The sequence below is a fragment of the Apteryx mantelli genome, chromosome 3 (assembly GCF_036417845.1).
Source record: "Apteryx mantelli isolate bAptMan1 chromosome 3, bAptMan1.hap1, whole genome shotgun sequence".
Classification (NCBI taxonomy): domain Eukaryota; kingdom Metazoa; phylum Chordata; class Aves; order Apterygiformes; family Apterygidae; genus Apteryx; species Apteryx mantelli.
The window spans coordinates 132,980,517-132,992,497 of NC_089980.1; the positions used below are offsets into that span (position 1 = coordinate 132,980,517).

At 45.3% G+C, this 11,981-nt stretch overlaps 1 protein-coding gene across 2 annotated transcripts; it reads right to left on the reverse strand.

Annotated features, from left to right (window-relative positions):
- Window positions 1-232: 232 nt before the first annotated feature.
- On the reverse strand, window positions 233-11,264 carry ANKRD66 (ankyrin repeat domain 66). Of its 2 annotated transcripts, XM_013955632.2 has the most exons (4): window positions 9,697-11,264; window positions 9,205-9,364; window positions 8,172-8,400; window positions 233-3,586 (listed from the first exon to the last, which is right to left on the reverse strand). In XM_013955632.2, exons 1-4 carry the CDS (start codon window positions 9,697-9,699, stop codon window positions 3,406-3,408), a joined length of 573 nt encoding a protein of 190 aa, XP_013811086.2. In that variant the 5' UTR covers window positions 9,700-11,264; the 3' UTR covers window positions 233-3,405. The 2 variants fall into 2 exon arrangements, with proteins under 2 accessions (XP_013811086.2, XP_013811085.2); XM_013955631.2 differs by having other exon boundaries at window positions 9,205-11,264.
- Window positions 11,265-11,981: the final 717 nt, after the last annotated feature.

An 11,981-nucleotide genomic window follows, 5' to 3' on the forward strand; every position in this document is an offset into this window, starting at 1 on the left:
CTCCATCTAAGTTAAGAAAAGTTTGTTAAAATTCTTTGAATCAAATTGCTACAAGTTAAATAGATTATTATTATTATTATTTGATTTAAATAGTTCTTTGAGTTAAATTATTGTCAACAACAAGGTAATTTAGGTTTGGCCTATGGGCTAGCTGTAAAATGGGAATAAAGACACTGCATTCCGCTCCTTAAAATGCTTTTAAAAATGCTACAATATTTGCTGATGAAAACTACTTATACAACTAAACAGCATGTTTGTATCTATTTTATTTTACAATCATTTCTATTATGGCTGTGCAGTTTAAAATATTGTGAGTTGTATAATTATCATGCATTTGTTTATAACTGACGTGTGAATGCGTTGAGCATATTATTTACCACAGGTAGTTAGTGACTTATAAACAGAAATGTAAAAATGCCCTAATAGCAGGCACGTAAGATGATGAACCCACATCCTGCTCTGGCTTTATGGATCCTTTATCTCTTTCATATTTCATGCAAAGCAATGTAATTTCCCTGGTCTGTGTAACTGCTCTCCAGACTGGCTTCTACTCATGGGTTCTAACTCTGTAAAACACTTTGGAAGGTTGTTTTTGCGTAAAATGCAGTATGGAATAAAGTCCAGCTTCATCTGTCATGGGCAGATTATCTGACTATGAAATAATTCCGCCATGAATAGAGAGGAACCTGAATTGTTCGTTTCTTCAACCAGCTCAGGCCCAGAGGGACGTCTTAGCTCATGCCCAGTGCCACATCTCTGCATCTTTTCTTTGAAGAATAACTCATCCAGGAGGTCAGTTGCCGGGCATGGAGCCCACAGCTCAGAGTCCTCCTGACAGCACCTTTCAAAATGCTCTCCAGAGAGTCATCTCAGGTGTAGCATCAGCCCTGCCAGACATGGATTAACTCTATGAGAAGCTATTGGGGTTTCTCTCTGCTGCCTTTTCTCAGACAACCCTTAATGTTGCAGAAGGCAACCCCTACTAGCAGAAAGCGTCTCAAACCTTCTTTTCCCCAGACAAAGGAGATATGGTTTTCTTGTAGGATAGCAGTGTGAAGGCATCACTAATTTCTATGTACTCCCTAACAGAGATTGACCCAGAGGAACAGTTTCTGCTCGCAGAATGTGAGTGGCCCCGTGATGCTAGTTTGAAAAGTTCAAGTGAAGGAGAAAAGCTTAGTTTGTAAGCTTTTTGCTTTAAGGGTTGCCTTTTCCATGGGCAAAAGGACACTCCCTTCCCTCTTCCTCTCCATCTCCACAAAAATGAAAAGGGAAGAGGTTTGTAAGAAAGCAAAAAAAAGTGTTTTCCAGCCATTAGCTTTCACTCTCTTCTGGCCTTTCCTGCTTTAGTAAAGCAAAAAATTACATTCACGTTGTCCTGTTAGAAGGAAAGAAAGGGTGTGAGTCATCTCATCAAAATTAGACACTGACAGCGTAGATATTGCCTCTCAGACTAGTTGTTTGCCTTTAGCTGCAATTGCACTTTTCAGGGCAGAGGTTGAACTCCACTACCTCCCTCTTACACAGCAGGAGACACTTTCAGCACCTGCCACATTCCCCAGGAGAGGCAGACCTGAAACATCTCATCTGGACACACCTCCCCAGCTAAGGGGCACTTACAGGACAGGCACTACCGCACCTCCCGTCTTTCCCTGTGGTTGCTCATGCAATTGATCCTTTAACATGACAGTTCCAGTCACTTTTGCAAAAAGACCATGCTCTCTCCCCATGTCCTGTGTAACATCACCCCTCCAGGGCTCAAATAACATGAGACTCAGGAAGCAAAAATAACATCCTGCATACACAGAAAAATGCAGCCCCGGCAAACCAGGCTGAGCATCAAGGCACCTTTTTCCACCTCCGTGAAACCCCCATGAACATGATGCCCACCACAGCATCGCTCCACCATACACCAGCCCCGTCCAGCTGGCACTGGAGGAGACAGGCAACAAAACAGCACAACCACAGCACATACAGTAAAGTTATGTGCTCTCGGGAGAGACACATGCCCAGACCAACGAAAGGGTTCCTCAGCTACAGGATGGTCTGCCAGATGGCCTCAGGCCTAGAAACAGGCCTGTTTAATTTAGTAGTATGGCAACATGCACTCTGTCCCACATACGTCTCCACTTGTACTGTCACTGACCCAACAGCCAGGCTGAGTGGTCCAGATAAAAGTAATGGGAGTACAAACGGCAAAAGGTAAAGCTAGGAGCTTGGCTCGTTTGCCTCAACGTAGGCATCTAGCGTCATCTGAGAAGTCCCAGGGCATCCAAGGCATCTGCACTGGGTTAGGAGCTATAACGTAGGATATTCTGGAGACCTGCAGAGTCAGTCTGGGTACCTGAGAGCATCTCAAATGACATTAGACACCTATGTGTAGGCAGCTGAATTGATCCATGGAAATCTAGGAGTGGGAGGTGAATCACAGAGTCCTTGGTTGTGATTTAAATGCCTGAGCGTTGTGGCTGCATGTGGATGATATGTGTAACCAAGGCAATCCAGAAACATCAGGTTTGCCTGAGTCTGGCACTCAGGAGAGTGTCAGAAGTCAATACGAATGATTGCCAAATGCTGGCATGGTCTGGAAAACTGGTTTGGGTCAAATGAGTCACAGTCAAAGTATTTCTAATAATTGAAAAGTGAAACAGTTAAAAGATGTGTTAACCTTAAAAAGCTTTGATGAGCAGTGGGATAGTGCAGGACTTGTTCACAGCATTCCTATGAACACAGACTTAAAAAAGGTTAGGAACATTGCTAAAAATAAGGCAGTGCTCTAACTGTCTTGGCAGTCACAGATGTCTGAAAGCAGTAACAAGCACATTTTCCCCTTTTCTGGACCAAAAATCATAGATACAGGCTGTTAGACAGATGTGTCCAGTAAAGGATCAACATCAGTCTCCCTTCAAACCAGGAGAGGGAACTAGATCCACACACACACAAAAGGGAGAGGCACCACTAGGGACTGAGCCCCCATAGACCCCTGCTCGACACAGGACCTGAAGCAAACAAGCAAAGACATGGAGATCACCAGTCAGCAGAGCCACAGTCCCAGGAGCTTCCTGATCAACAGAGACTAAAAACGCTTCCCTCGCAGGCGTTCAGGGCAGCTGCTGCCATTTCTGTAGATTTATACAGGTTCAGTGGATAAAAATGTTAGTATATTTAAATACCACCTACAGTTTTCTCATATTTGAGATCTGAGATACAGACATGTAGACAGAGAGAAGCACTTCTGCCTACTCCCTATTAATGACAGTATGTACAGTACATCATGAAGGCATCTTCTTGTGGCCATCTGCCTTTTCCATTCATCCCTATTTCACCCTGCAGAGGCATCCTGGCTTTGCCAGTGTCTTTAATCTACAGTGCAAGTTCTCAGTGGCACCAGATAGCCAAAGTACACTACTGCTTCCCCCTCTTTTTTCTATGTTTCCTTTGAGCACAGGCTGTATAGTTCTCCTGAGCACACAGCGAGTTTCTCTCAAGCTCTTCTTTCTTGAGTTCCCAGTCTTCATCTCTCTGGTCTAAGTGGATTCCTTTCATCGAGGCTGTCCAGCGATAATTTCTGCTCTCCACCTCTGCTCTGCGGAAGAAAGCAAGCATACAGCTTCAAATACAGAGCACAGCAGAGTTACAGGAAGTTTCATGAGCAGGTCTGTCTTTATGAACAGGTGGGGTCATCATGGTCAACAGATGGGTATCCCCATGGTCAACGCAAAGCAGTTTCTGCTGCCAGCAATATGTAAGAAAGCAATGAGCCTCACCACAAATTCCCTGAGCATTTATCACCCCGAGTGACCAGATACTCATCCAGAGTTGCGCTGAGGTGGGAAACCTTTGGTAAGGACCCAAGATGAGATTCACACTCTTACTGTTGGAGGCACAACTTTAACCAAGCAAATCTCTCAAAGACTGATCTTGTGAACTTACTTGCTGTTAAATAGACTAAGCACAAGGCAGAGCAGCTGTACACAGTATTTTTCACAGCAAATTTAATATTTCCACTTTCTAACATTTTTGTATTGCCCATTACAGAGCATTAGAAACTCTTAGTGCCAAAGCACCAGATCTGAAGATCACTGAAATTTGGGAGAGTCTAGTCACAGAGTTATTCCTCACTGATAATCTTTTAACCTCAGGAATTATCTGATCTTAGTCCAATTTAGCCTTGAAATTATGCTAAACTTTGCATTCAAATCCAGCTCTAAACTTGAGAATTTATACTCCTATCTATTTTTAAAATAATAACCTGCATTAAACAATGTTATAGAAATAAGGCTGTGCTATAAAGGCTCAAATTTTGGATGGGCAAGCATTAAGTTATGTTAAAGATATTACTTTACATTGCCCAAAATCTGCACGTACAAACCATTCAGAACTCTCATCTGGTTTCTGGGGGGTTTCAGCTGTGTTTTTCAAACTGTAATCATGATTTCAAATGTGTGAAACCTGCAGATGTCAGACACTGAACCACCATCTATCCAAACCCGGGGATTTCCAAGTCGGTAGTGTGTTTGCTCTTGGCATCTGTGATTTCTGCTTTTGTGCATGTCCTTGTATTTTTGCAATATTCATAAATTTTTCATCAAACAAACACACTCCAAGACTGTTATCAAATGACACCGAACAAGCTGTTACCCTCAGAATAAATATACTTCACTCTGTTTTTTCCTGTAGCCTTGCATTATCAGTGAGTTATCATTACACTTGTCATATGATACTTTGTCATTGCAAACAATCAAGGCAAACGAAAAAACACTTTCATCAGAAGCAAAATGAATAAACTGCTTTGGGCACTGAAAAATATATATATTCCCAATCGTAGTTATAATTTTGTTAATCACAGCTTTTAAATATTTTTCCTACTACATGTTGTTAACTGTGCAGCTTGCGCAACACCGTGCTCATGTCTGCAACCCACACTAGTTTCCAGAAGTGCTGGGGATGTGTGACACCCGCCCGCACCGGCTCCCAGAAGTGAGAAATTACACTTTCCTCTGCAAATCCCAGATACCAACAGCCTCGCTGCGGCACCGGCACTTTGCAGGTGGGACGCAGACAGACAAGGGCAGCAGGTTTATGCTGCCTCGGCGCTGTGTCCAGCATCCACGGTAAAGCTATTCTGGTGCAAAAAAACCTCATGCAAATTATGGTTTTGTTATTCAGAAGCAGCTCTGCTTTGAGGCCTGTTTACAACTCTTTGCATGTCCATGCAAATCTGGGTGAGTGCTGGTGATACTCTGTAGCAGAATATTCCTTGCATTTACATGACTGATAAAAACAGTCCTCAGCGCAGAGCGATCACTTGGTCCACATCTGCAAGCAGAAAACCCAGCAGCCGGGGGTCATCATGCAGGGAGCCTGCAGTCTCCCGTCAGGGCTGGGAGACCCGGGCTCTAATTCCCCGACAATTCAGGGTCTTCCGGCAACAGATGCTTCCCGGCAGCGCACACACTTTTCGGGACGTGCATTTTGTGGGTGCAAAGCTCTTCCGCTTGTGGAAACCTCTGAACTCCCACTTCTGGGTGAACCACTTAAACCATCAGGTTTTATACGACCAATAACAGCTAAAGGTTTGAGGCCTCTCCAGAGCTTTAGAGAGAGAATTTAAGCTCTGAATTAAATTTTAAGCGTTTAAGCTCTTCCATTCAGATCAACAGATCGTTAGTGGCCAAAAATGGCATGTCTGAGCCTGCACAAGCCTCTGACTCGAGGGCACCCGGTGAACACCGCAGCTGCGTCGGGGGCCGTCTCCTGAATTTAGGCACCAAAAGAAGCTGATGGCAGTAGGGGAGAGAGGGACTGGGATTTAAGAATGATTTGGATGCTTATATCCCTGTTTAGATATGCACTCCCGCCCTGCATTTGGCACAGACCCTCAGGCTGTTATCTTAAAAAATGTTTTTTCTCTCTTCACACCTTTTTGCATGACAGGCAAATACCCCAAACTGGCAGTGATGCTCTGCAACAAAATATTCCTCGTATTTACATGGTCGATGCAGCCAACGCCTTGGACAGAGGACAGATCTACTCAGTGGCACGCAGGATTAGCACACACAGAGCTTCATCTTCTGTCTGCAACACGCAGAGATACCACCCAGCTCCTGCGCAGAGCCTGAGAAAGCACTGCCTGAAGACAGCAATAATCTGTGGGACATTGCACCTATCTGAAGAAGCAGAAGGTAATTGTTACTATACTACAAATACCATCAATTCCTCCTAGGTAAGTCAGAGCTTTTTGGCGATGGTTGGAAGTAAAACTTGCATTTGGGCAGACACTCTCCCCATGCCTGTAAATTATAGTGACTGGCCTTAAAAAAAAGATTCCTGAGCCCCGGTGATAAAATCTTGGCTGCTCTGGCCACCCACAGGCTTTGCACAGGGCTGATAATGGCTTTCGATGGCTTCTCACAAACGGGACGAGGCCCAGGCTCTCCAAGGGTCTTTCCGTTTTCTCGGGCCTCCCAGCCCTTGCTCGATCCCTGTGTGCATGGATGTGAGACTTACCAGTGGGTAAAAGACATACCCAGAAGCTACGGAGAGTGCAAGGATCCCATGTTTCTTAGCTGGTACTAGCTAGCATGGTAAGACCGGTGGACGCTGAAGGTTTGCAGCAGGTCAGCTCCATAAATAGTAAGGTTTCAGCTCCAATGGGCTGGGCAGGTAAAATGCAAAGGCCCCATCAGCTTCCATAACAGCCAGAGCTTAGAAACATGAATATGTGGGCTACCCTAGAAAGTCTCCAGCTTGGGTGTCTTCTCCTATGGATGGATACTGATGGTGTCAAGAAAAGAGGTGGGCACACAGCATTTCAGCAGCAAATAACAAGCTTAAAAGTATAGCAAAAGGAAAACCGTAGTAGCAGCAACAGACAAGTTTACAGGGTATGTGGAAACATCGATTTCTGAAAGGCAATTCTGGTTAGGCACTGGCCTTCCCAGACGTTTGCATGGCCACCATGCCCGATTTTGAACTTTGCCGTTCTTGGGCTGAGCTCCTCAATAACGCAGATATGGCAAGAGGCAGCCCCAAGCCCGACAGGCAGCGAGAAGCAGAAGTGGTTTGGAAAGAGCCCTGTAAGTGCCAAGTCTGTGATCTGCGCTGTTAATTTGTACGCGAGGTTTGCATGTAACGTTCAAGGCAAACTGAAGACTTGGAGCTGGATAAAACGTGCATTTATATGGTGCTCAAACAGTCTTGAAAATATTGCAGCAACAAGGAACATTCCAATTAAGGAATACAATGGGATTGTAAAATCATAGAAAGGGAAGGAAAACCCTCAACCTTGGCTATTCTCAGGGTCTGGAAGTTATGGTGGTGACCCACAGGAGGACTGCAGCTTAATCCAGTGAAAGAGGAATGTGATTTCTTGCCCAAAGTCCCATGCTGAGCATATCGTAGAGTCTCATAAAAGACTTAGAAGTCCAGCTAATCAGAAGAAAAAAAATGACTTGTTATGATAAGTGAAGTTATATAAGCCAAGTGAGAGGCTTGAGATCTATTTTAAGCCAGTTGTGCATAAGTGGAAATACTATGAGTCAGATTAGTGGGGAGAAAATACTTCATTTGGAAAACATGGATAGCAATGGGGAACCCTTCAAAAGCAATTTACTAGTTGTATATATAGGAGTGGCAATCCTTGTTAAAAAATGAATGCCTAATACATGTTAAAAATATATAATAATAAAGCTAAACATGAAAAATAGGAAAAAAAAGTTTATAGTAATGGATAAAAAATAGAAGCTAGAAATATTGTCATAGAAAATAAATAAAGGAAAAACCTGGCAGAAAAAACAACGATGACCATACAGGTTAAGAGAATAAGGGGTTTTCCAAAATTTGGAAGCAATAAATTTTAACAACGTTGCGAAGCCTATTAATAGCTGAAATGGTATACTTTCCAAAAGCAAAAGAAATGGTTATATTTTTTGAAGACCTACCAGGGCAAACCATATAAGACAGTGGAATAAGTGACTGTTTTCCCATTGGCTTCCCGCTATGCAGCTGCCCATGGCAAGGACCTGTATTTCACGTGTCTCCTACTCCTACCCAACAGCTTTGCTAGGTGGAAAGACTGCACGTGTTTCTGTACAGCAATCAATTTAACCCCCACTGCCGCAGCATCTTCAGCTACTTCAGCAGTCACAGAAACAGCTTTCGCTACTCACATTTCCAGGAACCTGAAGCAGTCCTTGTGCCCGTAGATTTCCGCCAGCCGCTTGGGAGTGTCGCCAAAGAGATCTGCCGCGTCCATGGCAGCGTGCAAGGAGTGAAGGGTGCGGAGCACACCCAGCCGTCCGGACTCGGCAGCGAAGTGAGCCGCAGTCCAGCCCACGTCGCTTCTCAAGCAAGGCCGAGCCCCGTGATGCACAAGCAGCTTAACCAGCTCCGATTGCCCTTGCGTTATGGCAGAAAAATACGGAGAAAGGATGCACCGGTTTTAGATTTTATACCCTCAGGACACAGAAGATAGATAGCTGCAAACATTTGATCAGGCCTATAAACCCCTCCAGCCATGTAGCGATAGGTTATACCCACGACCTGGCAATTTTGTTTATCAAATAAAATATATTCATCAGAAAATGATCATTTTTCAAAGCAGACTCTTTCCTGAACCATTTAACAACAAAGACAGCAATAAAGTCAAAAAGTTTTCTGATACTTTCTGAGCGGCACATATAAATTACTCAGGCCTCGACTACTTCATTGTTTCAATTAAATTTTTAGGCCAATATAAAATAAATTTTAAAAATGTATAAATTGGAAAACTTATGAGCATCTACAATAAAAAATTGTTTTATATGAGATACTGAAATTGCTTGCTTTCACTCAGCTTCAAATTTCTATAACTTGTGTAATTGCTTGAAAAAGCAAAACCCAGTTATTTCTGTTTTCTGTCGTACAGAGGGAGAAGCAGACACGCTACATTTGAATATTGTGAAAATTTACAGTTTTCACGAGGTAGGAAAAAAAAGCAAAAGGAGATCACTTTGCATGTAATGCCACAAGTTATTTTGCAAGTAAAATTCCCATTGAAATTGATTTTTTTTTCTCTTTTTTTTCTCGCTAAGCACAAAAGGATAGATAGGAACTTCAGCTACCACCTGCGTTAATAGCCTTCATAGCCAGACGTAATCACAGTCGGCATTAAGACGCTACTGCTGCGGTTTGCAGAGGTAAGAGAGCACGGGGCACCCTTACCTATTGCAGCAGCCCAGTGCAGGGGGGTCCTGTCATTCCAGTCGACGTCTTTGTGATTTGGATCGCAGTGCCCCTTCTTCAAAATCTTCTCCGCTAGGTCGTAATCCCCCAACGCTACAGCTTCGTGAAGCTCGGTCATGCTGCACGTTTCAGAAAATACCTGGGAGCAGTGCAACAGCATTTAGCGCATGTTCTCTGATGCATCAGCTCCTCTCATCTTAAGAGGCATCACGCAGTGTCTGGATCAAAAATGAGGCACACACTGTGAGAAAGCAGGATTTATACCAAAAAAAAAAAAGAAAAGAAAGGAAAAATGAATGATAGAGGAAGAAAAAAACTGAAGTAATTAATCTTAAAACCAGTGATCACAGACTGATGGTGACCTTTAGTTTATAAAGGACTCATAGACCAAACCATTTGCACTTCTCAAGGATGTTGCTAAAGAACAGCCAGCCCAGACCAAACATTCGCCTTGGGTCTGTTGTCACTTACCATGGAGACTGGCTCCTCCCTTGCTGATGCTGCAGATCTGTTATTGCTACTGTTTTATTGTAAAAAAAGAAAGTTCCGTGCAAATAACCTAGCTATGCCATGGGGCTTAAAAAAGCTCTTTTCCACAGCTGTGTGTGGCTCTTTCTAGTCCCACACGACAGACTCCACTCAAGAAACGCAAGCAGATTTTAAGCCCCTGCAAGACTGCAGATTGCTCTGAGAGTACCTGTGCTGGAGGATGCTTCCTAGCTGCTTTGCTGGCAGGGAATTTAACCAGTTTGCAGGGATCACAACGCTTTCCCATCACCTAGCATTCTGAGAACGGAAACTTGCTGAGACATTTTCTCTGGTTTGGCCAAATAAATGGGGAAAAAGGATTAGAGTTAAGCTTTTCTACTCCTATATCTACAGCTGGTCTCGAGCCAGTTGGTCCAGACCCATTCACAAACTGGAAGAGTTTTAGGACTTGATCTGGTTTATGCTTGGCTAACATTTACTTCATTGTGTAACTTTAGCAGATTTGGGAGAGGGTGATTTCCATGTTCAGCATGCTGGAAAGGCCTAAGGGCAGAGCTTGCAGAAGGTGACACAGGAGAAGGTCTGCAATTCGAAAACACCCTGAGAGCCCTGAGAGGTGGACAGGGTGGCTTCCCAGCTCCCAGCTCCAATATTCATCCTAGCCACATCCCAACCCCAGGCTGGAAGCATCCATCCCCGTCTCCACCCTGCGTTTGTGCAAGAGGAAAATGAGATAGAGGGAATCACAGCCTGCTTCAGTGGGCGCCCTGACCTGGGTGGTTGGACTGTGTAGACCACCTCCAAGAGGAAGACACATTACTTTTACTGAGCCCTGTGCACAAACTGGGAAAACCATCCCAGCAAAACGGCTTTAAACAGTGCATTGAGTGGATTCATATGCCCCAAGTCTAGGTGGTATATTTTAGGGGTCATCCCACGTTGTTCAGTGTTGCTAGGAGTGCATCCCACGTCCTTTGGAAGATTTGCCCCTCTCTTTCACCTATATGCAGAGGATTACTGTTGGTGCAGTAGCTGTAGCTGTATTTCTGTAAAAAGTCTGTGACCCCCTAGTTACCCTCACTTATTTCTCCGGTTCAAATGTCACCAAACTTCTGCCGGAGCTGCATTGGGCATTTTCAGCTAGACCTTGCATGTTGCAGTATAATCAATAAACAAATTTATTTGACCCCTATTATGTCCTTGCAGTTCCTTCAAATCACATAATTTGTGTGCAGAATCAGAGCCATAATAAATATGTATTAAAAAATATAATAGAGTTTGCTGTTCCTTAGCGGTTTACAAAGTAGCCTTGGCTTTGGCATGTCCAGGTTAATTTAATCACTCGTACACCTCTCATCCCTATCATTATCTCCTCACTGACCCTGAAGAACCGGTTCCTTGATTAAACAGTTCTTCAGAGTTATCCTCCAAGGCCTTTCATCAGCATTAAACTTATCGTGAAAATGATACGCTTTAATGCATCCAGCCCTTCACTGAAATGAGAAGTAGTCAAAAATAAATTAAAAAAAACCTTAGATGCTTTCACGCAACGTCCTTATTGTTTTCTGAGGAAATGCCAACAAAATCCAAACTAAAAATACAACTTAACTTTCGAGGGGAAGGGAAGCAAGCCGAGCGATCCCACCCCACCCCGCCCCACGAGCCCGCCAGCTCTCCGAGGCCCGGCTTCCCCAGCAGCTCAGCGCAGGCTGAGTTTCACCCTCCCTCTCGCCCCGTCAGGCCCCGGCACCTCCCTTTGCTCAAAGCCCCCACGGCCGTTTCCTCGGCCGGATCCACCTGCCGATCCCTCTGAAAAACAATCTTGTACTACTGCTGCCGGTTTTAGGGTTAGTTTCCAGGCAGGCCAAGCTCGCCGACGGCGCGGGTGCAGGCGCGGGTGAGAAGCGCCGGGTCTTTGCGCGCGGACCTCGAGCCAAACGCAGCCGCCCCGCGGCGCCCCGCGGCCGGCAGAGGGGTCGCCACGTCCCCCCGCTCCGGCGGCGCTCGGCCCGCGGCTCCGCGGGATGCTTTGGCGGAGATGCGGGAGCCGAGGCAGCCCCTGGCCCGCGCCGCGTGCCGGCCGGCCCTCCTGCTGACGACGAACGGCCCCCTGACGCGCGGCGGCACGGCCCAGCTGCCGCCGGGCTGCCCGAGCCGGCCGGGAGTGGGAGCGGCGCGTGTCCCGAAACCCGTCCCGGAGGCGCCGGGAAAGGGCTCTCCCAGGAAGGCCGCCTCGCGTGAAAGCCACGGCAGAGCCTCCCCTTGGC

What these genes read in the sequence shown, in the direction of transcription:
- ANKRD66 (XM_013955631.2), bottom strand. Translation starts at nt 9,385, where the DNA reads ATGCTGTTGCACTGCTCCCAGGTATTTTCTGAAACGTGCAGCATGACC. An exon ending in GCACTGGGCTGCTGCAATAG is followed by an intron (nt 8,401 to 9,204) that starts GTAAGGGTGCCC and finishes CCATAACGCAAG; the next exon opens with GGCAATCGGAGCTGGTTAAG. An exon ending in TGCTTCAGGTTCCTGGAAAT is followed by an intron (nt 3,587 to 8,171) that starts GTGAGTAGCGAA and finishes TTTCTTCCGCAG; the next exon opens with AGCAGAGGTGGAGAGCAGAA.